The 27189-nt window shown below is 49.8% G+C and overlaps 1 protein-coding gene and 1 long non-coding RNA gene across 2 annotated transcripts; one reads left to right on the top strand and one right to left on the bottom strand.

The window, feature by feature from the left end:
• Positions 1-5983: 5983 nt before the first annotated feature.
• Positions 5984-18278, top strand: HSPB8 (heat shock protein family B (small) member 8). The gene is given in 3 exon segments (NM_001003029.1): positions 5984-6350; positions 12573-12636; positions 18119-18278. Coding segments are annotated over 3 exon segments (591 nt in total).
• Positions 10904-22036, bottom strand: LOC111092518. The gene is made up of 4 exons (XR_005379246.1): positions 21860-22036; positions 21080-21146; positions 13606-13760; positions 10904-10955 (listed from the first exon to the last, which is right to left on the bottom strand). It is a non-coding gene; the product is annotated as an uncharacterized LOC111092518 (long non-coding RNA).
• Positions 22037-27189: the final 5153 nt, after the last annotated feature.

Below are 27189 nucleotides of genomic sequence, written 5' to 3' on the forward strand. Positions count from 1 at the left end.
AGTGATTTTCCTAGAACTCAGATCTCATCACTCCTTTTTCCTTTCTCCAAACAGTTCAATGGTTCCTCAAAGTGCCCAAGACAAAGCCTAGCTTGTCAATGCAGTCCACAAGGCCCTACATACCTAGCCCACACCCACCTCCACAACCATTTCCCACCTCACGATCCATGACAATTACCCGGTGAGATAGGTACTGCTGTCATCCCCCTTTAACAGATGACAAGGCAGAGGTTCAGAGAGGCTAGGCCACTGACCCAGAGTAGCACAGCCAGGTCTGTTCAAGTTCTTATCCACAAGGCCTTACTGTCTTTCTTAAGCTTTAAGTGCCAACACTGTCACTTCTTTAAAAATCAGGCTAGTGGAAATATTATTTACCAGGCTGCAGAATAATTATTCAGGCTATGAAACGGGATTTTGGAAGCCCTAATAAAAGCATGGGAGTAAGTAGAGGGGCCCCTGAGAGCCCTTGGCTGGAGGCACCCCTCTTTGAAGATGGATGGAGGGGATGGAATGAGCCTCTCTGTCCACAGCTGACCCCTGGCCTCCCTTCTCCCAGAGACACATACAGCTAAGAGGAGCTCCCACTGAGCACATTGGACCCCTGGCCCCTGCCCTGGCTCTGAGCAGCTTTCACACTGGTGACACAGAAGGATCCCTCTGGCTGACCCAGTGATGGCTTGTCCCAGGCAGCCTTTAGGCTCTCAAATGCTATGAGTTCCTGGTGTCACTTGTTCTACTGGGAAAGTCTGGAAGGGCTAAAAGAAGTTTCCAGAGAAGGAGCCCAGCAAGAAGGTAGAGGGAGAAGTGGGCTGGTGACCTAAAGGTCAGCTGTGATCTGTTGGGTCCCTCTGGGTTTCGAAAGCCCCCGCTCTCACAAGGCATACAGTGGCACAGCCCACTGGGCAGCAAAGAGGACTGGCTTAGCCATCAAACAGCACAGATCTGACTCTGTGCCTTTACTTTTCATCCTAAAATGAGGTTAACAATACACTACCGCCTCGTAGGGTTGTCATGAGGATGAAGAGAGGTAAGGCATATCGGGGATTTAGCAGAGCTTGGCACATAAGAGGTCTCAAATAATGGTGGGGACCATTACTGTTTTGTGGTTTGGGTGGTTGTTATTCACAGAATCATGTAGAGGCTAGGAGCACAGGGCCTGGAGCCAGGCTGCCTCGATTGGGGCGTCAGCTCAAAAAAGTGTCACATTCATTTAAGGGTGAGCTTGAGAGAGTTTCTGAAGCTCTCTGTGCCTCAATGTTGTTGTCTGTGAACAGGGATAATCATACCTATCTTAGAGCAGTTTGGAGTAGGATTAAAGAAATTGATTTGTGCAAAATATGACTCTTACAAAAGGTTAAATAAGTGGTATAATTATTATTACCTTGTGGAGGTGGTCAGAGGAAACGATCCCTGGAAAGAATTTTGAAGATAATGGTAAGAGGAAGCTAGAGCCCAATGGATAAGCATTAGCTGCGTGGGATTGTGAAGGCATTGTTTTGCATAAGGAGGAACCATGTGGGTTGTTTATTTTATTTTATTTATTTATTAATCATCTGTTTTTCCAGGAGTGTTTGGCGAAGGAAAGAGCACTGGGCTTGAGGCTGACACACAGCAGAGTTTAGAAGCCCTAAGCCAGTGGCCTCACATTGATCCTCAGTTTCTTCATCTGGAAGATGGGGATAATGATGGGGTGAACTTCTCGGTGGCGGGGGGGGGGCTGGAATAAATAAACAGCACACTTGGAAATCATTTAGCTTGGCCTCTTCTAAGTACTCTGGAAATTTTAGTTAATATTCTGATGCTGTGACTGTGCACTGGGTCTGACACACATGAGCAGGGCAATTCTGAGGCAGGTTGCTAACATGACATCATCGGCTCGGCTGAGATCTGCTGAGCTCCTACGATGCACCACGCACCCTTCTAGGAGCAGGGGATACTGCATGTGAACAAGACACCCGTGGGTCCCACCCTCCCGGAGCTGAGTGAGCTGGAAATTCCCCTAGTGCTGTCCCTGTTGTGGGTCTGAAAGGGAAGAATAAATGACATGAGCATGTGCACCTCCTGTTTGAAACAGGTGCTGGGCTCCAGGGGTGTCCAATGCAGGGCACTCTGGCCCGAGTCTTCCTGGACCTGGAGCCTGAGTGAATGCAGGAGGCCTCCAGGCTCGGCCTCCATGCCTGGAACAAGACCCCTAGAATTGCAGAGAAAACACTAAGCAAAAATGAGGTCCAGAAAGCCATGCCTTTGAGGGAATCACAGAGGCCCCTCCTTCAGCACCTACAGACCCCCCATGCCACATAGAGTTAGGGCTGGACCTGCAGGTAAAGGGGTGTGATACTGGGCAAGGGTTAGGGCTGGAAATATCTAGGGGAGGAGATAATGTGGGGTCTGGTTGCCATGAAAAGGAAGAGCACAGAATTGGGCAGCCAACGTGTGTGACTTCAGGCTGCTGCTGCTTCTTCCTGGGGCCCGTTTCCCAGACTGCAGGGTGATATCACCTTCCCCCAGGCCTATCTGTCTGAGGATTAACTGTGGTCCTTCCCATGTGAAAGCTCTAGGATGAAGGTAGCCAAGAGAACACTTGTTCTGGAACCTGGGGTCTACGGTTGCTTCAACACACAGGTTCCGCAGAGTCTTTCCTTCCCAGGGAGAGCCAACCTGGAGGCACCTTCCCCTCTCTGTCTTCTCCTGGGCCTGGTCCCATATTTTCATCTGGATAATGACAGTCTGTAGGGTTTACTGACTCCTCTCCAGGTGGCTGGGGCAACAGGATGAACAACTTCCTCCTTCCTCAGCTTCCCAAAATGGAAGGGTGGCCTGACCCAGAAAACTGATGAGAACCTGGGGGCGAGCACAGGGGCGGGGACAACATACAGCAAGCATGTGGAAAGATCACTGGATGAGACTGGGGGCTCCCAGGTCCCTACTGTGTGGCCTGTGACAGGTGGCTTCACCTCTCTGAACCATGAGGGTCCAGTGAGGTCATGAATAAAAAGTGCTGAGCACATGGCCTGGTACACAGTCAGTGCTCAATAAATGTGAGTCATGACTGTGATTATAAGAGATAGTGCAGGGCACCTGGGTGGCTCAGTGGTTGAGCATCTGCCTTCGACTCAGGGCGTGATCATGGGGTCCGGGGATCAAGTCCCATGTTGGGCTCCCCATGGGGAGCCCAGTTCTCCCTCTGCCTATGTCTCTGCCTCTCTCTGTGTGTGTCTCATGAATAAATAAATAAAATCTTTAAAAAAAGGCGGGGGTGGGGGGGGAGGGGAGAGATAGTGCAGCAGAGTGGTCAAGAGCCAAACTGCCTAGGTCTGAGTCCCAGCTCTGCCACTTAACCGGATGTGTAGACTTGAGCAAGTCACATAATCTCACGGATCCTCGGTCTTCTGGGCAGTAAAATGGGGATTAAAAAAAAAGCCCCTTCTTTGTAGGGTTGTAGGGGGGGAATTCCATGAATTAATATACATAAATTCAAAGGGCTTAGAACAGAACCCAGCACGTGGAAAGTACTGGGTAAATGCTAATGATTGCTATTTCTGCTTTCTAGCTGCACAGCCTCCCTCTTCTGCTGCTGGCTTCGGTGCTGCAAGCATCCTCGAAATGAGAAGGCTCCGTGGGGTTGTGGGGAGAAGCCTAGAGAGGAAGGAGCCGGAGGGTCCTCCAGGACTCACCCATAAATGAACACAGCCCGGTCCCTGCATGAACACACGAGCCGCTCCACCCACTCAGATCCACGCACAAACGAACCGGGGACCGGCCACCCACTCGGAAGCCTCTGGCTGGCCCCAGCCCAGTCCCGGGCAGGGCCGGCTTCCCTCTCGGTGTCGCGCAGCGTCTCCCCACTGGGGCTGCGAACCCAGTCGCCCCGCCCGGCGGTAATTATGGGGAGAGCTGAGGCTGCGGTGCCCAGCCATGACGTCAGCCTGAAGCTTCTAGCCCGATGATCTCACCAGTCAAGTGGGGACCCAGTCACTCGGGAAGGGGCAGTGGGGGCGCCTCAGTCTCCCTCTCTCGGCCAGCGGGGGAGGGAGAGGGGGTTCTCCACCAGTCGGCTCAGCATGGGCCCGGGTGCTCCCCCCCAGGCCTTGCCACCCCATAGCTCTGTGCACGGGGCAACGCTCTGCACCTCTGTTTCCTCACCTGCAAAATGGGGGTGGTGCTAACCCCCTCACTGCTGTTGTGAGGGTTTCACGTGAGAGTGGCAGCCACGTGCTCCCCACCGAGGCAGGTACAGAGGAGGAGGCTGTAAACGATGGTGGCTGTTGTTCTCCATACTATTATTTTTAGCAAACGGCCTCATGCGGGCACTGCCTAACATCAAACCGATTTCTCAACCAGTGACTCACTGAATTCCTTAACACCCCCACCCCACCCCGCGGGGAAGGCAGGGCTGAGACCCTGCAGCCCACAGAGGGAGGGCTGCACGCCCAAACTGCCCGCCTGTGGCTGGGGACAGATCAGGCTGGCACCCAAGCTCAGGGGGGCTCTTAGGTCAATGGACAGTCTGTGAGTTCATTCTCCCAGCTCTGTGGGAGGGGCATAGAAATCTAGCAGAAAGGTCCTCTCTGGGGTTCCAGTTCCAGACCCGACAGGCTGCCTGGCACAGCACTTTCTGATAATTAGCATTATTAACAGTCATAATACAAGGATGACTACTAATAATAGAGGCTACCCTTGGTTAACACTTCCCACGGCAGTGTCCTCAACAGGACGGTTGTTGTGGTTGAACCAGTTAATATTTGGAAAGCCCTTAGAACAGGGTCTAGCATGTAGCAAGCCTTGTGGAACTGAGAACTCAAAATTGAGTATGTGTCAGTCTGCTAAATGTTTAAAGATGATTCCCTCATGCGATACCTTTTCAAAGACTTTATTTATTTACTCATGACACACACAGGAAGAGGCAGAAACATAGGCAGAAGGAGAAGCAGGCCTCCCATGGGGAGCCCAAGCAGAGGGGGGAGCCCGGGCCCCGGGGATCACCACCTGAGCCAAAGGCAGGCACTCACCCACTGAGCCGCCCAGGGGCCCCGCATGTGATCCTCGTGTGATCCTGGTGACACACCCCCGAGGTGGCTCCAGTACGTCCATTTTACAGGTGGGAACACCGACAGCTCAGTTTCCCTGCTGAAGGGAATGACCTTACTGCTCTCAGGGGACGCTGAAGGCGGCTCCCGGGTGGGCTCTAAGTGGGGACCGCAGCCCAGGTGCACGGGGCTCCCAGCCCTCTGGGCTCCTGGGGGGCGGGGGGGGGGGGCAGGACGCAGCACGCTGGGGGCGGGGGGAGGCGCGCCTGGGGTGACCCGAGCCTCAGCAGGCGGAGCGGTTATTAATAGCGTCTGGGCCTTTGCGGCCCGCGTGGAGCCGAGGCTCGGGGAGGGAGCGGGGCGGGAGCGGGGCGGGGCGGGGGGGGGGGGAGCGGGGCGGGCCGCGGGCTGCGCTCGGCCGCCGGGCCCTCCCCGCCCGCCCCGGGAGCCCAGCTGCTCCCCGCGGATTCTCGGGGACTGGTTCATCACCTCCGAATACTCCTGTGACAGGAGGCGCTTGCAGAACCCGCCCCCGGCCCCAGGCAGCAATAAATAGGAGGCTCTCCGCCCGCCCGGAGAAGCCAGGAGAAGTTTCTAGGCCTCCGTCCCCGGGGCTCCCTGAGCTCCTGACGCTGCTCCGGCCCTGCGAGCGGCGCTGGCGGAGAGCCTGGCCGGGCGGGGCTGCTCTGCGGGGCTGCAGTGCGCGGGAGGCCCCTGGGCTCGGCTCGGCTCGGCTCGGCTCGGCTCGGGCGCCTGCCCACGGGGCTGCGGCCGTCGCGTCGCCGGGAGCGGGGGCTTCGGGGCTGGGACCCCAGCCGGGTACGCGCCCTCCGTCCTCGGCAGTGGATGGTCCGGCGTTTTCTGAAGCCGAAGCATAAGCTTGGAGGGCCAGGCACCCGTATCACGTCGCTGGGTGACCTTGGGCAGGTGGCCCCTGTCCCTGAGCCTCCGCAGCCATGGCTGACGGTCAGATGCCCTTCTCCTGCCACTACCCGAGCCGCCTGCGCCGCGACCCCTTCCGAGACTCGCCCCTGCCCTCCCGCCTGCTGGATGATGACTTTGGCATGGACCCCTTCCCCGACGACTTGACTTCCTCATGGCGCAACTGGGCCCTGCCTCGATTTTCCACCGGGTGGCCTGGGACCCTGAGGTCAGGCATGGTGCCCCGGGGGCCCACGGCCGCAGCCAGGTTTGGGGTACCTGCGGAGGGCAGGAGTCCCCCACCCTTCCCCGGGGAGCCCTGGAAAGTGTGTGTCAACGTGCACAGCTTTAAGCCAGAGGAGCTGATGGTGAAGACCAAGGATGGATACGTGGAGGTGTCCGGTGAGTGAGGGGCAGGAGTGAGACAGGTCCCCGAGAGGGGTGTAGGCCTCAGCCCCAGGAATAGCCAATTGAACGTTCCCTTAGAGGGTGAGCTGTGACAGCGTGTGACACAGGTGACTTCAAGGCTCAGGAATGCAGCCCATAGAAGTTATCTATGGAAAAGCACTCCTCTCCTGGCTTCCAGGAGATGCCTCAACCTGACCCAGCTGATGGGGGCTTTGGGTGCTGTCTCAATCAGAGGACAGGCAGGGAAATGGAAACCACGTCACACGTTTTGACAGAAAAAAATATATATATAAAACATAAGTCAAAAGAGAAGAAATACACAGGCAAAGAAGAGATAGGGCCCTTGGCACCCTGGTGTCACAGCACAGTCTAGAAGGGTGTGTTTAATGCTGTGGCATGATAGAGCTAAGAATCAGCACAGGTTTCAAGAGGCACACCTCCCCTGTCCCAGATAAGGAAACTGAGGCATGACTGTCACTCTAACGACACTGACTGGTAAGCTTGGTTGAACACTTACTCTCTGCTATGCGCTTTACCTGTAGCATCTCAGTTCGAACAACTGGAGGAGGTGGGGCCTGTTTGTCTCCTCTTTTTACAGATGAGGAAACTGAGGCACAGAAGGCTTAAAGTAACTTGCCCATAGCCTCCTGGATTCTACCCCAGGCTGTCTTGGGAACTGGAAGGCCAGAAGCAATTTGATGATTTATTGAGCGCCTGCTAGGTACCAAGAACTGGGCTAAAACTCTTATATTCTTGCCACCAAATAATCCCCCCTCACTCCAGCCCTGAGACGCGGGCCCTCTACTCCCATTCTACAGCTGAGGAGGCCGAGGCCCAAGCAGGACTTGGCCCGGGTCACACCATGAGTCAGCAGCAGGAAGAGTCTGGGCCTGCCCAGGACTCCAGGCCCAGGTCACATCCCAGAAGAGGAGACCAGAGGCTCAGTCCCCATTAAGCCGGGCAGCCGGGATCCGCTTCCTCTCTCTTCCCTCCCAATTAATGCTCCATTAAAAAGAGTGTCTGGCAGGCTCCAGGCCAGAAAATCAATAAAAGCCATTGCAAAGCCAGGCTGGGCAGAGACGAGCCCCGTAGGGCAGGGCGCCGTGTAGGGGGAGTTTCAAAGCCTCGCAGGGCAGAAATATAAACATCAGAGGCTCGGGCCGGGTGTGGTGGGCCACACGAGACACGCTGGGGCCTCGTGGGGATGGAGGGGTGTAGCCAGGGCTTCCTGAGTTGGCTGCCGAGCCAGACGGAGTTCTCAAACTGGCTCTGCCACTGACCAGCAGGATGTACAAATTGTTTATCTTCTCTGTGCTTTGTTTCCTTATCGGGAAATCGGGGTGCCAGTGGCTACACTGTATGGAGATCGTTGTTGTATGACATGAGCCGATGTGTGTCAAGTGTGGACCTGCTGCTTGGAGCAAGGGGGATCAGTATTCATCTTGCTGTGACGCTGCTGTTACTAAAATGCTGCACCCAGAGTAAGGCCCCAGTAAACCATAAATGGTAGATGCTCTTTGAGACCTGGGTTCAGATCCCGACCCTGCCGGATGGATATGGACAAGAAAGTCTTCTCAATACTCTGAGCCTCAGTGTCCTTCTCTGCAAAATGGGGAGCATGATGATTGGCCCTGCAAGTCTGTAGAGAATATTAAAAATACACACAGACAATCTCTGATAGTAAGTGCAGAGAGACTGTAAAATGGGTCTAATAATAGTGTCCACCTGGCACTCTGTAAACAGAAATTCTGTTTTAATCAGAAATTCTTTGTTTTAACTAGGATTCCAGAGATTTCCACCCCAGGTCGGGGGGTTCCCATGCCCCGTGGTCTCCTGGAGGATATTTCCTCCGTTCTCCTTTCTGGGTGCTTCTTAATAACTGGGCTGTGGCAGCTCCAGGCTGAGACACCAGCTGAGTGTACCTTACAAATCCAGTGGCTCCGCAAGAGGCTTTGAGTGAGTCATGGAGCCTCGGTTTCCATATTTCTAAAATGGGGTCATTGAGCACTTAAGTGAGATAGACGAAGCCTTTTTAGGTTGTAAAATGCTTCCTAGGTGTGCACGTAGCTACCTCAGCTTTGACAGAATCCAAATCCCCCGAGAGTACATACAGAGACTCTCAGAAAATGGATTCAAGAAATCACATTGATGTTAGGGTTCCATTTAAAATCAGATCCAGTTTTTCACCCTGCATCACATAACGACAGACCTGTTCTGTCTCAAGCACTTGGTGCCGGGCACTGTGCTAAATGCCTCTGTATGTTGACTCCCTGGTTCCTGACATGGACTTTCAAGGAGATATGGGTAGATTTGTGATACCCACTTTACAAGTGAGAAAGTTGAGGCTTAGAGAGAGTAACTCACCCGAGACCCCCGAGATCCTCCATGGCACATTGCAATTCAAAGTCAGGCCTGCTTAGACAGTTCCAAGTCAGGATGGCTGAGTTTTCTTCAGCTTATGCGGCTTTGGACAAATCCTGCCACCCTCTTGGCCCTCAGTTTTGCTGTTGGTCTTAGGAAGAGTTGAACTAAATCAGTATTTGCCAAATGGTACATTTTAAGATATCAATAGGCATCTAAGAAATGCAGGATAGGCAGTCTGGAATTTCAAAAGGTACCAGAGGAAACAAAATGATCAATAGGTCTCCTCACTGCAGGCCTTATCAGAGCTTTGAATTTACTAAAGTAGTTTGTGGATCTCTGGAGGCAGCCCTGTCTTATCTGACCACATTTGAGTGTCCAGTTCCAAGGAAGTATTTGGAAAATGCTAGACTAGATGCTTTCCATGATGCCTTATACACCCCAATTCCCACCCTGCAGCCACCAGCCAAGAAATGTTCTCTTCATGGGCCACTGGGCTAGGTCCCAGCCAAGAAGGAACTGGAAAACCCAGAGGCCTTATTCCCACCCCTTCTCCTTAATCCCAGGGCCTCTGCCTCCCCTGGAAACAGCACCTTCTTTCTTTAGCTGGGCCAATGGCTTTCCCCGAAGTGCTGATGCCTGCTTCTTGGCACCTACATTTCTCTGAGGCATGCTGAAAAAATAGTAGCAGTGAGGGGCCTCTGGCTTGCTCTGGCCTCTGGATGAGTTCTTTTTAAAAAAACAGAATCATAATTACTTTTTTCTGTTTACAAAAATAAAATATTTCCACAGTAGAAAATGTAGATGGGAAAGCAAAATAAGAAATTAAAAAATCACTCATAATCCTTAAGCTGCCCCAATAAATAGATATGCAAATTATATGCAAATTAAGCTTCACGATGAGCCTCCGGTAGCAACATCCATTTTCAACCAGGCTCCTCTTTATGAAAATCTTGGAGCTGCGCCTGCTCAGAGGTCCTCCCCTCCCTAACCCCAGTACCCTATTTTCAGGGCAAGGATAGGACAGCTTAGTCCTTTCAGCAGTCAGTCCTTTATCCGAACATCAAAATAAGCCACAAACCATCGCCTTCACACAGCATTTTTACAACTTAGAAAACAATTCTGTGACTCATGCTCATTTGCTCAGCAACCCAATAATTAGGAAGCAGTTGTCACCCTATTATAGAGAGAAGACTAAACTGAGGCTCAGAGAAGAGTAGAGATGTGCTCACAAATGTTAGAGCAGGGACTAAAGTCCAAAACCTACATACCTCTGCTCTGGCACTTCCAAGCTGTGTGACCTTGGGCTTATCACTTAACCTCTCTGAACTTCCATTCCCCATCCACAAAAGGGTAATCACGAAAGTCCCTGACTTCTAAGGTTGTGAAAATTAAAGTAGCCATAGTAAGGGGTTGGGACAGTGGCTGACACCAAGTAAGCGCTATATAAGAGTCTGTTATTGCTATTCTTTCGATCATCATCATTGTTTACTATTCTCAGGACACCAAGTGTGCAAAAGGGCTGAGTCAGAGGCACTGGCCAGTCCCCAGAGGAAGCAGGCCTCTGGAGGCCCAAGCCGTGGGGAGGGTGTCAGGGAACAGACAGTGCTCCCCTGGCCACAGGCCTGGGTTAGAGCTTGACAATTGGTACATGGACTTGGCAGGTCCAAATCAACTCTCCCAGCAGCAGCACCTTCACATCATTGTGTGTTCTGGGTAACCAGACACTCTGGTTCAAAAACGAATTCCTATCCCTGAACCCCCTTCTGCTCAGCCCGTAAGAGAATACACTGATGCAGCCTTTCGTAAGGGCAGTATAGCATCACAGATCAAGGCTCAGGCATTCTAGAATTTAGAATTTATCCTAAGGATGTCATCAGGCTGGATGCAAGATCCAGCTGTAAGAATATTCGGTGCAGTGAGGTTCTTTCCAAGGTCAGATACCCCCTGCAGTGCCCAAAAGCCAGGGATTGGCAAATGAACTTAGGTATCCCTATAGCAGAATGCTGTGCAACCATTAAAAAATCACATTGTGGAAGAATATTTGGTGTAACATGGAAAGATAATTTTTTTAAGATTTTATTTATTTATTCATGAGAGACACAGAGAGAGAGTCAGAGAACTAGAGGGAGAAGCAGGCTCCATGCAGGGAGCCCAACGTAGGACTCGATCTCGGGTCTCCAGGACCACGTTCTGAGCCAAAGGCTGATGCTCAACCGCTGAGCCACCCAGGCATCCCTGGAAAAATAATTATAATGTGTTAGCAAGAGATAACAGTTTTGAGCATAACATAGGATCCCATTTGCTAAAATACGTCATATACATCTATACTATGTAACATTTATGTGTGCCTAAGTAACATAGAAAGAATAGTCTGGAACATATATAAAAATGTGGTTTTACTGGGGTGATAGGATTATGGGTGGTTTCGATCATTTATTTATTTATTTTCTACATTTTTCTAGAATAATACATGTATTAATATCAGAACAGTCATGAATAAAGCAATTATTAATAATTTAAAAAGCAATTAATAATGGAATCACCTATTAACTGTCAGTTTTTTAATAAACCTGGGCTGCAAAAAATCCCACAAGGTTATTTACAGTCTGGATTCCAAAGCTTCTCAGAAGAGTGTCCCTGGACACATGAGGGTTCTTGGCCAGGGAATGTGGCCCCACAGATGAACAAATAAAGATAGGAGCTGGAAGCCTTTACTGGGCACTACTCTGGCTTATTTAAAGAGAAATTAGAGGGGCGCCTGGGTGGCTCAGTCAGTTTAGCAGCTGCCTTCAGCTCAGGTCATGATTTCAGGGTCTTGGGATCAAGCCCCTTGTCAGGCTCCCTGCTCAGTGTGGAATATGCTTCTCCCTCTCCCTTTGCCCCTCTTCCCATCTCATGCTTATTCTATCTATCTCAAATAAATAAATAAAAACTTTAAAAAAGAGAGAGAGAGAAATTAGAGGTTCTCTCCATTTAAAAAAAAGGAGCAGCCAAAAGGCTCAGAAGTTGCTATATAGGGACGCTTGGGTGGCTCAGTGGTTGAGGTCTGTCTTCAGCCCAAGGCCTGATCCTGGAGTCCCAGGATCAAGTCCCACGTCGGGCTCCCTGCATGGAGCCTGCTTCTCCCTCTGCCTGTGTCTCTGCCTCTCTCTGTGTCTCTCATGAATAAATAAATAAAATTTTTTTTAAAAGGTTGCTATATAAATTGCAAGGTGATAGCTGGTTTGGGCCCAACCCTTGTAATCTTATCTTTTCATTCCTGAGGAAGAAAAAACTGCCTTCCCCTGTCACCCTGTAGAAGGCAGGGCAGGTGGAATTTCAAATCTGTGGTATCTAATGTGCCATTTCTTAAGGAGAGCTCCCTTTGGAGACTCTGGGTCTTGTTGTTTTTTGTTTTTGTTTTTGTTTTTAATTTAGCAGATTGAAGCATTATTTCCAGGCAATTCATCTGTTGTAAGTATGGATAATGTGGCTCAAAGAGCTAATTGCAAGCTGGAACAGAAAGAGAGGCATGAGACCCCAGTACTTGGTGTAGATTCAGGGGGAGCTGGTTCACAGCCAGGCCTGGTGGTGACTGTGCCTCAGTTCCCCCATCAGTAGGCAAGGGGGAAAGATGCCCACCTTCAGAGCTAGCAAAGGCCCTGTGAGTTGTAAAGCCCACTGGGTGGCAAACCAACACTCGGTACGTGACCCCACTTCTTTCCTACCATGCCTCCTGGGATGCTAGCCTCTGGGTTCTTGTGGCTGGCTAGGAGGAAGGGGTGAAGGTGCAAGGCTTAGAAGATAAGGTGCAACATGTGATTCAGTTTATGGGACATATATTCTTACATGTGGCATTCTTCTCCCTTCTAGGCAAACACGAAGAGAAGCAACAAGAAGGTGGCATCGTTTCCAAGAATTTCACAAAGAAAATCCAGTAAGTAACCTGGTGGTGTGGGTTCCAGGGTGGGGGTGACTGAGTGAGTAGTGCCTGGGACCCAAGATCTGGAGTGTCTCCCTCTTGGGCATCTCTCTCTCTTCCAAGATAAGCCCCAGGGGAGAGAATTGAACCCTCCCACCTAAAGGGGACAAAAGTGTCACAGCAAACCTGCCATTGGGTCCCAGAAAGGGGGGGGGGGCATAAATTATGCTGTCACACCTGCTCAGTGCCCTGTGAGGTGGGAATTAACAATGCCTACCACTTTGTAAATGAAGAGTCCGAGAGGCAAAATGACTTGTCTGTGATTCCATGAAAACCAGGCCACTCTCCTATGCGTGTGGTCCGCCTGGGCAGGAATCCCCATCACCATCAGGAAAGACTCTCCCCTGATGCCCAAATGCCCAGAAGAATCTTGTGAAGCTTGCTTGCAAGGGGGGACCTAAGGGGCCCACCACCGGGACAGTGTGCGCCTTCCCTAGAGTGTCCACAGGAATGAAGCCAGAAGGGATCATGGCATTGCTGTTGCCCACTGGGAGGGCTCTGGAGGCTGAGACTTTGGGATGCATGGGGGGCAATTTTGGCTGAGAGGTGCGGGCAGGGCTGGGCCTGGGGGAACCATGCCAGCAGCAGGAAAACCACCAGGCCGGGCCAGTGAATCAAGGCCACACAGGGGCCCTCATGGCAACAGCTGTGGGGAGGAAGTCTACACAGCAAGGAGCTAACAGACACCTCTTCCCAGACGCACCCTCTACCCAGCAGCTCTCCGTTGCACATACTCTAGCTCCAAAGTCTTGTCCCAGGCCATGCATTTAATCATCATACCCTCCTTGTATGATGGGGAAACTACCCCAGAGGTGAAGAGACCTGCCCAGAGTCCTGAGAATTCGAATTTAGGACAGCCCCAAACCAATCCCTGAACTCTGAGTTCAGTGCTCACGCCTGGAGCAAGGGATGCCCTTTGCTCACCTGTAAAAGGGATGGGGTGGCTGGTGATTCCAGAGCCACCAGCTGGGAATGGAATGAAATCATGGCACAGCCACCAGCACACAGTAGGCCCCCACAAGTGGCAGTTTGTTGTTCCCTTTATCCATGTTGTTGAGCACTTTACTCCACCTCTAGCCCTGGCCAAAAAAAAAAGAAAAAAGAAAAAAGAAAATTTCCTGGGGCTGGAAGAGAGTATGCTGGCTTGAATCCTGAGGCCTCTTTCAGCTTTGGGATTCTGCAGTCCTCTCTCTCCTGCCCTGTGCCCATTACTGATACACCCAGCGCCTCTGGAGTCCTTAGAACCCCATAGACGCTTCCTCATAAGGCAAACGGCTGTCTTCATGCTTGCTGGCTCGCCTGCCATCCCCAACACCCCACCTCCCCCCACCGCCCCCCCAACAGCAGCCAGATCAAAGGCTGCTGAGAGGGACAGGGGAAAGGAAAGGGGGAAAAATGCAGGGGGAGCTGATGTTTCTTTGAAGAGACTCAAATAAGGTCTCAGGATGGAGTCACAGGCAGGACAGCACTGTGGAAGGAGATGGAAAGAAGTCAGGGGGTTAATCATCTTTATGAAATGTGGATTTCCCCATCTCTGAGGCCTCTGGGAAAGCAGCTTGCTGGGGTGACTTGACTAGATAGAAATGCCTAAAGCTGCTCAAGGCACAGCTGGGGTCCAGCAGCTTAGCTGAGCTACTTGTTACAGTATTAGACTAGCCATTGTCGTGAGCACCCCCAAGTGCCCTCCCTTGCCAGCCCAGCATCCCGATCCTGTCCCCAGGACCCTCTGAACCTTCCCACATTCCAACAGCAAGGGGTCCCCAGCACCCTCCTCCATCACTTATGGCATGTTTCCATCCATTCTGGCTGGTCATTGTCTAGTTGTGCCAGTTGCTAAGTATTTTGAAGCTTCTCTGGGTGTAGGGAGTCCTGGTTCCTTGGTAAAGAAAGTAGATACCTTGGAACAACTGCTCTGAGCTTCTGTCCCCAGATTCCCTCGTGGACAGAGTTGGGATGGCAAATGAGAGGATGTGTGTAAAGCATTTAGCATGGGGTCCAGACTCAGCATTCAGTCCGTGGGGACTAATGTTATTTAAAAATTCTGCAAGGCTGGAGTCACATGAGAGCAGCTGGGACCTCCTGGGATGCCCTGGCTCTGCCCAGACTCTAGACACCAAGGATGGCCCTGGCCCACACTCAGGAGGCTCCATTCCCTCTCCCAGGAAAAACTCTAGTCATCAGAGGACAGGGAAGTTCCTTCAGCCAGACTGAGACCCTTGGAGATTTCCTCCCAGGCAGGATGCTACAGCTGTTTGCCTTTGTCACGGCTAGGAAATTCTTGCCAACACATCCAACCCCATGTGAAAGGCACCATTTTGACCGGATGAGGGGGAGCAGGAGAGATCTTGGAATTTGCTGATCAGGTTGGGGGCAGGGCAAGACTTGTGTGTGGATGGGGCCTTTCCACACCCAACTTGGATGAGAGGACAGGAAGCAGGGGATGCAGGAAATCATCCATGGAAGATGTTCAGAGCCAAAGCGAACTTTAGCTCCTTGCTCCACATCTTCCCAGATATCTGTTCTGCCATTTACTGACACCTGCAGTGTGTCAAGAGCCATGTGAAGAGGGAGTTAGGTTTAAAGAATGGGTTAGTTTAATATTATTCCACTTTTAAAAGAATCCTATAAAGTGGGTATTATTAAGCCCAACTTGTGGATGAAAAAACTGAAGTTTAATGGGATTTTGGAATTCCACAAAGGTCACCCAGCTAGTCATGAGCCAGATCTGGGATTTGAACACAGGTCTCCCCAGTTTCAAAGGCCATGGCCTTCCTACCTGGATAGGGGAGACCATATTGCGGTCATTCACAGACCATCTTCAACTACTTTTTGCCTTATATGCTTATATTCCCATATTATTATTTGCTTCAGATTTCTTTTCTTTCTGATTAGATCACTTTTGAGAAAGTTAAATTCCCTTTGCTAAAATGTTCGCTGAAGAGGGCAATCATAAAACAAATCCAATGAAAGAAAAATGCAGTTAAATAGATAGCATTGCCTGCTTAAAAGGATCCGAGCCTTAGATCAGCCCTCTCTTTGTTAAAAACAGAAAATAGCAAGGGATAGAGGCTAAAGGTGTTAAAGTCATGTTAACACTTAGTTGAGATGTTCCTTTGGATGCAAATGGAAGGATTCAAAGAGAATGGAAGAGGAATAATCTTCCTACCATGGAGGTTCAATGTACAGGTCATCTGGTAAGAGACCTTGAACAAGTCTATTCCCATCTCTGGACCTCAGTTTCCCTAGGTGTAATATGAGAGCACTGTCCTGAACAATCAAGGAGATTCTTTTGGGTTCTGGCATTTTATGGTTCAGTGATACGACCACTTGTGCTAAAATATACACAGCCACCAGGGTGCCCACTTGAATAGTCATGACTGCAGTAACGATGTTGAAGCTAACACTTATTGAGCACTTACTGTATGTCAGGTGTCGAGCCAAGCCTTTTTCTCTCATTATCCTGTGTAATTCTTGCACTACCTTAAGAGGTGAACATCGTTAACCCACTTTTCCTATAAGGAGATAGATTCAGAGAGGCTAGGTCACAAGCCCAAGGTCACACACAGTCAGGAAGAATCAGAATTTGAACTCAGGTCTGCCTGCCTGCAAAGGCCATGCTCTGGCTCACAGCTGCCCTGCCCCATCGTACCAGGTGTGCTACCAGTTAGCCTACAAATAGTTAAACAGAGTCGGCCCATCCCCAGCAGTGGGAGGGAGGTCCAGACTTTAGGCCTCCTCTGTGCTTCAGAAGTTTGACTTGGCATCTGCCCAAGCTCCCTCTTTCTCCTCCCTCCTTCCCAGCGGGTCCCTCATTAATCTCTGTGGCTCTGTAAGTCTCCTGGGTAGATACTGCTCATGTGGCTACATGTTGCTACTCACAGCAGAAACTCCCCACCCCCTTTCAGGAAGGATCCTGCCCTGGCCAGGAATGGGTTTGCCTCATTGCTTGGTCCTTTCATCAAAACTTCTGCAATTCTAACAGCCAGGCCATCCTGGACCAGTGGAAAGATCTGTGCTGATTGACCCTTCTGGCATTCCCTTTTTTCCCAAAAAGTCTGGTACCAGGGGAGGCATTAGAACATCATGATCAGCTACTCTAAGTTTGGAGACCAAGATTCCAATTCCATTCCCATCTGCCTCTTACCAGCAGTGTGACTTTGGGCAAATCACTTCACCTCTCTGACCTCAATTTCCTTGTCTGTAAATTGGGACGGTAACAGAACTTGCCTGGTGGGATTATTGTTAACGATTAAATGAAATGATACACACGGGAAGTACCTGGCACATAGAAAGTGCTCAGAAGGTCCTAGTTTTCATAATCTTTATTAATAATGGCATCCAAATGAAGCCATGAACATGTTCTCACAATTCCGGTAGTTAGTGGAAGGAGCCAGGTCCCAGATTGTCTCATTCACCCAAAACAATCAAAAACTCATAAAAAATAGCTTCAGAACTGGAACCAGAGTTGGATTCCGAAATCCCTTTGAGGCTCTCACTCATTGAGCCTGCCACTTGATTACCCCAAGCCTTTGCTAAATGTTCTCTGCAATGGGCATATTCATTCCTACCTATTAGCTGTTCTGGGCTCTTTATACAGTTCTGGCCAGGTCATTTCCTATAAATGTGTTTGGGGGAAAAAGCAATTATGACCTGTTAAGGGTACTTCAGCTGTGACCCAAATCAAGGCTCATCCTAAACGTAAGAGAATGTTCCCATGTGGCCAGCCTGTTCTGTCGTTAATTTGCCAGTGATGCCTTGTGTAGTAAAGCACGTTAAGCAGACACATGGCAAATGAGAACATGTTACCTGCTGTAGCATCTTACCTATGTTCTATTACAGGACGGTAGTATTGGCCATTTCCGCCCACAGCTGGGCAGATGTGGGTAGAGACCTCAACCAAAGACCAGACATCTGGGCCATGGCGATCTTTTAAATTACTGTTGGAACCACCATTTTACTGTTTGCAAAGCCTGTTCAGACTCTGTCTCACTTCAAATTACTACACACGTTTATACTGCTACCACCATTGGCAGATGAGGACATAAACTCAGAGCAATTGAGTGACCTTCCCAAGATCACACAGTTAGCGAGGGGCAGAGCTGGGATTCAGACCCAGCGGTGGATGCCCTCAGAACCTGAACTCATGTCAAAACTATTTTCTTCCAAATGAACAAAAGGATGTTTAAGCTATATTAAAAATAATGCATGAGGACACCTGGGGGCTCAGTCACTTAAGTGGCTACCTTCCACTCAGGTCATGATCCCAGGGTCCCAGGACAGAGCCTGGCGTCGGGCTCCCTGCTCAGCAGGGAGTCTGCTTCTCCCACTGCCCCTCACCTAGCTCATGCTCTCTCCCTCTCACTCTCTCTCAAATAAATAAAATCTTTAATAATAATAATAATAATAACACATGGATAATATCTTGTGCTTCTCCTAGGCTTCCTGCAGAGGTGGATCCTGTGACAGTATTTGCCTCACTTTCCCCAGAAGGCCTGCTGATCATCGAAGCTCCCCAGGTTCCCCCTTACTCACCATTTGGAGAGAGCAACTTCAACAATGAGCTTCCCCAAGACAGCCAGGAAGTCACCTGTTCCTGAGAACCCAGTCTCGACCCATCTTTTTCCCTCCCCAGCCCCAAGGCTTCTCTGATTCCAGAGTACATTACTTTAGCTGAATTCATAGATTTAGTGTGACTAAAATGTTAGGGGTGGGGGTGGACTGACCAGTCCCTGGATAGTGTAGTTCTAGGTTTTTCCACAGGATGGCGCAATTGGCAGGTCATGCTCAGTTGCATTAGGCCAAAATGCTGGGAGATTTTTTTCTTTACCTTTTCTATCATAATGAAAATGTTGCACATTCTATAGCTGCAAAACAGATAAAAGGGGACATAACATTTCACACTGTATCTTCCTTTTGCAGCAAATGCAAGGATTGCTCTTCTCTGGGGACCTCCCTGTCACCCAGTTTCCTGTTCTGGGCTCCTACTTTCCATGCCTGCCCCATGGTTTGGTGGTTGGAGCCTAGAGCTCACCCTGCTGTGTTTCAGCAGCCCTGGCCTGCAAAGGGTTATAGATAGGTCTTACATCCCCATATATGGGATTTACTCAACAGCCACATGAAAATAGTGCCTTCTGCTCTTCATCCAAGCATTTATATAGCATGTCCCCAAGTTGGCACTCCCTGAGGACTCTGGATGCCCATTTATTCTCTGGCTAAAGTCCCCCCTTTCTTGTGCCTCCTATGTCCAATTTGGGATTTTTACAGAGGGGGCTGTCTCCAAACAGCTCCGCCAGGAACCAAGCAAAGGCCAGACAGGCTGGCAGGCAGGCTAGTGGTATTATGTATATGAGCGGGATGTGTGTGTCATTGTTATTTGAATTGTGCTGTTGTTTAGGGGGGGAATAACAGTAAATAATACTAATAAAGGAGCTGATGTTCTTAGCCTGTGTGCTTCTTTTGATGAGGAATGCTAAATGCTATACCACTTAGAGAGACAGTATCAATTAGGAGTGCTTGTGGCCACAAATAGTGATGCCCAACAAAGAGTGGGTTAAGTGACCTAAACATCTATTGTCTAACTTTACAAGTTTAGAGATGAGTGATTTCCGAGTTATTTATTCAGTTCATATGCCACCAAAGCCCAGAGATCTTTTTCCTCTGCCATCTCTGACAAGTCTAGATCTGTCCTCCTGTTTGCAAGATGGCTGCAGCAGCTCCAATCATCTCATCTTCCTATGACAATGTACAGGAAGAGAAGGCAGGAGTTTAAAAAAAAAAAAAAAAAAAGTCATCTCATCTGGCTTTCTCTTTTATCAGTGAGCAAGATCTTTTCCAGAAGCTCTTGGAAGACTTCCCCTTTTATCTCATTGACCAAAACAGGGCCACATGTTCTATCCCTGGAGCCAATCCCATTTTTTCCCCCATGACAACCTAGGAAGTAGACTTTCATTTTACAATGAAGAAGGCCGATGCTGGGCAGCCCAGGTGGCTCAGCGGTTTAGCGCCGCCTTTGGCCCAGGGCATGATCCTGGAGACCCGGGATCGAGTCCCACGTCTGGCTCCCTGCATGGAGCCTGCTTCTCCCTCTGCCTGTGTCTCTGCCTCTCTCTCTCTCTCTCTCATAAATAAATAAATAAATAAATAAATAAATAAATAAATAAATAAATTCTTAAAAAAAAAAAAAGGAGGCTGATGCTCAGCGACTTTGGTAAGTCACAGGATAATGGCAGGGCTTGAACCTGGATATTTGTTTCTGGGCTGCAAAGAAATCTTCAAGGGCATCTCTAAACCCCCAAATGATAGCAGAAATCAATGAATATTTCCTGAACACCTACCTGCTGGGTCCTGAGCCAAGGATAGAGTGAACAATGAGCCACAGTTTCTGGCCATAGGAGCTCACTGACCTACCTACACAAGCAGGTAGATAAAAGCAGGCCTGTCCCTCACTTTACTCCCTCGTGTGTATCAGACACCACGTTAGGGCTTCATGTGTCCACACAGCTCCATTGCTCAGCAATTCTAGGAGGTATGTTCAACTCTCATCTCTACTTTACAGATAAGGAAACAGAGGCCCAGAAGGGTTAAGGGCGCTGCCCTAAATCACACACCTGGTAAGCAAGGGGCCCAGGCTATCGGACTCCAGACCTACTATGAAATAGGACCTTGCTCTGCCATTCTCTCAACAAAGAAAATCTAAGGGTGGCTTCAGGGAGTTTGTCCACCTTGTGGGAAGAAAAGAGAGATGGTGTTTCAAGTTGGGCTTTGCAGAGGTGTGCGGGTAGGGATGATGGTTTATCAGAGAGGGATGAGGGTGCTCCTGTCAGACTTGAAGATGAGAGCAAGGAAGGGTAGGGTTGGGAGGGGCCTCATCGGCAGTAGAAAACACATGAGCCCTCATTAAAGGTATGTCCCTTTTAACATCCTTTTATGGTTCCCCACTGTTGGAAGGACTGAGTACAAGCTTCTTTGTGAGACATGCGAGACATTATGGGATCTGTCGTCCGGCTAACTCTCTCCACCCTACCTTAACCCCCCACCTTCACCCTCTTGCCCCACCTACCTTCCCCCCTGTTTCTCCAACCAGACAAGTTTTCTCTTGCTACCAGAACTTTTGATACACTGTTCTCTCTCTCCACGATTACTCTCTGACCCTCTTCGCTGGCTAAATCTTTAGGGTCTCAGCTCAGACTCCACCAGAGTGGCCAGAGCCCTCTCTGGCTTACCCTTGTCCCCACACAGCACACCATATAACACCATGGGCATCTGTGCAGCAGAAGAAATAACAATCATAAAAACCCAACTGACCTTGACTGCCCTGCTTTCAAGGGTGGGAGGAGGAATCATTCAAGTCAAAGGGAGAAATCCCTACTCATGTGATGTTTGTTCAACAAATACTTACCGAGCACCCACCACGTATGATGTGTCGTACTGGGAGTCAGATCCGTGTCTATACACTGTGAGGGTAGCTGCGAGAGGGAGCAAAACAAAGCCACTATTGCCATGTTTGCCACTTCTGGGCTTATGCATGGTGAGCCCCCGAGCACGAAGGGCAGCGAACCCACCCTCTGTGTCTTCTGTGCCAAGTGCAATGTTTGGCACATCAAGGAATAAATATGTACTGAGCGAATGAATGGTGAGTGTGGGTCACCCTGGAAAATTAGGCCAAATGCATGATCTCAAACCCCAGAAACCTGGCTCCTTTCAGTTCTGGGAGCTTCCAGCTTAAACACAGCCTTGTCGTCAAAATAGAGGGCTCCGGGCCCTTTGTAGATCTCCAGCCACATGAGAGGGTATTATTCCTAAACCCTCACTTCCTTGATGATGCTGGAACATGGGGTGCCGGGGACCTGCTCCCCCCACCCCATTCCCTTGACCCAGCTCCCCAGAAAGTCTTATTCGCAGCCCACCTCTGCCCCCTCCCAACTGCCTGCCAGCCAGCAGCTGCCAATGGTGATGTATGGAGATGCCTTGATTTGACCTTGAAGGGAAGAAACAAATTAATGTGTCTCGAAATAAATTCCGGGAATCAGCGGCTGGCTTCTCCCTCCGCCCCCACCCCCTCACCCCCACCCCATGCCTCACAAGTTATGCATCATAATGTGAAAATCAATACTGTCTCTTAAATGAGCCAACACCTGGAACTGGCAGGGTGTGGGGCTGCCAGGAGGTCCCTTCTCACCCATTGTCCTGAGCCCGGGAGTTGTCAGAAGGGGTGGGAGGCTCAAGGCCGGCTGTGAGATCTGCTGCCTGGTTGCTGAGGGTTGGCTGAGTCACCCCGACTGCAGCAGGGTCAATGCACCAGACTCCCAGCTCCAGGCCTCCTGGGTGCAAGCAGATACGAGCTACCTGGGAGGCTCCTGAGGGAAAGGGGAAGGTAGCCACGTGCAACAGCTATGGCCATTCTCCAGGGATAACTGAGATACACGGGATGGGGGGAGGACTCCAGGCTTAGTGCCCCCAATTCAGCAATTCACGGTGTATTACCAAGTGCCTTTCTTGCCTTTCATCAGTTCAATTGCATGCACAGATACGGGACTCCAGGTGTCCAAATATTGAAATACTTCAGTGTTTGTCACTTGATAAATAACACCTCCTGAGCCTCCAAGGTGACCCCATTGTCCTGGCCTGTATTAAGCATGTCTTTTTATTCTGATGCTTTGATCACCTGAGGGCTTGCTGACTCTGGAGGGACCACCCCTCTCCAGCTTGGCTAATTCCTCCACACAGTAAAGGACTCACCTGCAGGCACACTTTTCATGGGAAAATCAACCAATCCAGAGCCCACACTTCAACCACATTCTTCATCACACTCTTAACTCTCCAAGCCACTATCCACCGGCCCTGATCATCCAAGGTAAGGTGCCAGATGCCAGGAGACAGCCCCTGCGCCCCAACGCTGGCTGAAATTATTCAAACAAGCCAAACCTAAGCCTGCCTACTCTGCCTCACCTGTTCATTCTTGCAGAAACCACAGTAAAAGCTCCTTGTTCATATTTCCGCCTATTCCGTCTGCCTCTAAACTGACTCTGGTGTGGCAAGCCCTCTCCTCTTGGGAGCTGTGAGTATAACACTATTTTTTCTTTTTCTTTTTTTTTTTTTTTTAAGATTTTATTCATTTACTCATGAGAGACACATAGAGGGAGGCAGAGACACAGGCAGAGGGAGAAGCAGGCTCCCTATGGGGAGCTTGATGCAGGACTCGAGCCCAGGACCCGGGATCACGACCTGAGCCAAAGGTAGATGCTCAACCACTGAGCCACCCAGGTAGGTGCCCCTACAGGCTATTCTTTGAATAGCAAACATCTCTCTTGGTCGTTCAGCCTGGCCATGACTGAATAATAATAAAAGTTACATTCTAAAATATAGATACCTTCCCTGCCCTGCCAGTCCCTCTGAGAATAGGCAGCTGCCTTTGGACCAGTGGCTATTCTGAATAGTCAGTGCCCTGGGCCTCCCAGTTGTCAAAGATTTGAATATTACTCTGCCCTGCCCAGCCTACCCTGTATCAGTACAGCACTAGACACTGGAGAACTAGACAGATGTAGGAATCTGCCCTCGTGGGGGTAGTGGGGTCCCAGGCAGTAAGTGAGGAAGTAAAGAAAATAGCAGGTCCCAGGGCAGTTCTGAGCATGGGCTCTGAGATCGGGAAGCAGGGGGACCAACAGAGATCTGAGTTCTGACCCCAGCACTGCTGCTCACCACTGCACGTGACTTTGTCCCTTGACCTCTGCAAGTGTTCATTTCTTTATTCACAAAAGTGGATGATGTTGATTTGGGGCTAAGATGAGGAATAAATGTGTGTGTGTGGTGCTTAGCCCACAGGTGCCAACACAGGGTAGGACCATAGTAAGTAAGGTGTGGAGGGTCCCTCCTGAAAAACTGAGTCCAGGGTCGTCCAGGGACCCACGGTGGGTTACTGAGCCACTGGACATTTTCCCAGCTGCTTCCCAGTCCCCAGTGTCTCCATCTCGGAGAAGAAAAGCAGAAATTAGGGACATGGAAGGTATTTTAAAGGTCTAGAGGTAACTGTGACACCACATCTCCATAATCTCAGTGGCCAAGCCCACCTCCTGCCCAGGAATGAACCTGTATTGTACTGTAGGAGAAACCTGTCAATGCAACTTTGAGATCTGAATTATGTCATGTTTAACGAAAAGAGGAGGATGGCTGTAGCCCCTCAGCTGTCAGCACAGTCCCTAGGGCAAAGCGGGTTCTCAGAATATCAGCTATTGTCATCACCGTTGTTGTTGGTTATCCTGCAAAACCATGGAAAGTGTTCTTTTTTTTCTTTTTTCTTTTTCTTTTTTTTAAAGAGAACAGTGTGGGAAGGAAGGGGCCAAGAACATGCTAACGGTAGACTATAGCATTTTCCTCCCTGGAAGACTTGGAAACTGAGGACAGACACAGGTGGGCAATGTTGCTTGCCTGGGTTCACACTTTTCCCCATCCAGGCCCCAAATGGAAGTATGGGGACTCTCTCCTAGGCTGAAGCCCAGACACCCAGCTTCTAGGCACCCTCACTGGCCCAAGAGAAGAACAAGGGTAAGCTCATGCTATAGAAATACTTCGAGAAATTCTGATATTATTAGTCTGGAATGAAGCCCGGGCAGAGATATATTTTAAAAGCTCCCCAGGAGATTGTAATTTGCAGCCAGGGTTAGGGACCACTGGAGACTGAGGCCGCTCAGCAGGAGCCCAGAGCAGGCTTAGACTCTGCCCAGATACAGTGGGAATGGTGACGGTGACCTGGGGCTTCCTGGAAGAAATGATGTCAGAGCTGAAACCCGAAGGATTAGTATTATTAATAATAGTGTTACTGAATATTTACTATATGCTCCTCACATCCATTGTTCCATTTAATCTGTAGCCAAACTGCAATGATCCAGAAAGGTGCCCAAGGCCCCACAGGTGGGAGTGGCAGAGTGGCTAAGACAGTTTGAAACACAGGCAGAAAAAAAAAGAGAGAAACAAAAAAGAAAGAGAGGCTCAGGCAGACAGGTGCCGTTGCACTGTGTTATCTGACCCAGGGAGCAGGAGGGGTGGGAAGGATTAGGAGCTCCTGGCAAAGGGAATAATGCGTGGGTTCAAGTAGATGTGTGTCTTGGGGAAAAAAAACAAAAAAAACAAAAAAACAAAAAAACAAAGCAAAACAGAACCCTTAATCTTCTGTTTCCTCATCTCTAAAGCAGGACTCATTCATTGCCACCCTGCCTGTCCTCCAGAGGGTGGCTGCGAAGATGAGCAAAAAAGTTTGCAAACTACAGTAAGATGTGACCTCAGCAGCTCAGGAGAGCAGTGAGAGCAGAGGAGAGGCAAAGGCCAGCTGTCTTGGAAACGAGGCCTCGTGAGTGACCTGATATCACGGGATGATTTCATTTTTCCTATGCCTGTTCGTGCAGTGTCAGAGATGCATGACAGACTGGCCTGTTCTGGTTCTGACAGTGACAGCTTATAAAACCCACGGCAGACAGGATGACAGAGCTTACTGCCGATAGCTGTGCATGCTCGTGCACGCACACACGCCCGCCAGACCCTCAGATCTGAGCCAGCACAGACACCGTTGTTGGAGGACAAATAATGTCTTTGCGGAACCGACAGAAATTGAGAATTGCTGGATATGTCCCAGATTTCACACTGGATTGGCAGCTCCCAAAGTGAGTTCCATCAGAAGAAAGGGGAGTGGGGTGGGCTCTATAGTCAAACAGTTTTGGAAAGTGCCAGGATAGAGCAGCTTCGACACCCTCCTTTGGCCTGCCAGGGTGCATCGTGAACCTGCAAAAGGGAAGTGTAGCCGCCAGCTCTTGTTGCATAACAAATGAGCCCTAAAACGTACTGACCAAAAATAATAAATACTATGGCACAGTTTCTAAGTCTCAGGAATTCAGCTGAGTTCAGCTGAGTGGTTCTGGTCTGAGTGCCTCATTACGTTGAGTCAAGACGTCGGCCAGGGTTCCAGTCACCTGGAGGCCTGACTAGGGCTGCAGGGTCTGCCTCCGAGCTCACTCTCCAGGCTGTCCCTCACCACGTGGGCCTCTCCAGGGGGCTGGTTGAGTGTCCTCATGATGCGGCCACTAGCTTCCCTCGGAGCAGGTGATCCCGGAGACGACGTAAGAGAGAGGCATGCCTGTCATGTCTTTTGTGATCCAGCCTTGAAAATGGCAAGACATCGCCTCTGCTGCATGCTGTCGCTCAGCATCCCTGTCAAGGAGTGGAGAGCGGGTCAGAATGTGTTCCAACCCAGTCAAGGAATCTGGGCTTTAAGTCTCCCACGCCAACGCTCATTGGCTACGGTCTGCCCTCGGGATGGAAGTGGGGGATGCAGACACTTTGACCCTGTGAGCAAAGTGGTTCTAGGAGCCCCAGAGGGGTTCTGCAAAGAAGAGTCACAGATGCAAACCCACCCAGAAGCAGAGGCGGGGAGGGTGCACAGACGGTTAAAGACGCAGAACTCTGAGCAGACCACCGGCAATGCCTGCTGCATTTATACTCACAGAGAATTGGAAATGACAATATGGATCCACTACACGGGTTAGTTGGACAAATGAGGGTACTTCCATACGAGGGGAAAAGTATGCAGCCATTAACTATTATGCTCCTAAAACTGATTTAGGGTCACAGCAATAGGACAAGGGAAAAGTTGGCCTCAGCTAATCAGTGTGTATGATCATCTATTTACAAGAAATATAAAATCACAGCTGCATTTTAGTTATGTAGTTGTTACAAATTTGCATAAAAGTTGTTATTTTTCGGGCAGCCCGGATGGCTCAGCGGTTTAGCGCCACCTTTAGCCCAGGGCGTGATCCTGGAGACCCGGGATCGAGTCCCATGTCAGGCTCCCTGCATGGAGCCTGCTTCTCCTTCTGCCTGTGTCTCTGCCTCCCTCTCTCTCTGTGTCTCTCGTGAATAAATAAATATTTTTTTAATTGTTATTTTTCTAAAAAAGGTGGTGTTCAAGTTATTTTTTTCCTTTGTGCATTTCTGGGTTTTCCAAATATTCTGCAGAGAGAATATATTGACTTTGAGACAAAAAAAGCAAACTGAGTGGTTAAATCCAGGATTTGATTCTCATAAGGGACACTTTGATGGAACAGATCACCTGACACAGATTTCTCTTCCTCTCCTACGACATGGGATTTGCAGGGCCGTAGAGTGAAATGATTACGCGTACACACTGCAGAGCAGGACTGCCCTAGTTTGAATTCTGCTCCATCGTTTACTAGCTGGGTGACCCTGGGCAAATGTCTTAACTTCTCTGTGCCTTGGGCTCACGGGCAACACCATAGAGGTGAGGAAGGAGTAGAGATGTGGTGCTTTGTCGAGATGTGGTGAGGAATAAATGAGTTGAGATATGTAAAATACTTAGAGCAATTCCTGGTATATAAAAAGCCAGGCAGTGTGGACACCTTCCCCTATCCCCTGCTTGCATCCCTAATTACTAGTCTGAATGGCGAGGGTCTTGTTTTGCTCTTCCTCCTCTCATTAAAGCTCTCCCGTCCCACCTGCTGTCTC

This window comes from Canis lupus, chromosome 26 (assembly GCF_011100685.1).
Source record: "Canis lupus familiaris isolate Mischka breed German Shepherd chromosome 26, alternate assembly UU_Cfam_GSD_1.0, whole genome shotgun sequence".
Classification (NCBI taxonomy): domain Eukaryota; kingdom Metazoa; phylum Chordata; class Mammalia; order Carnivora; family Canidae; genus Canis; species Canis lupus.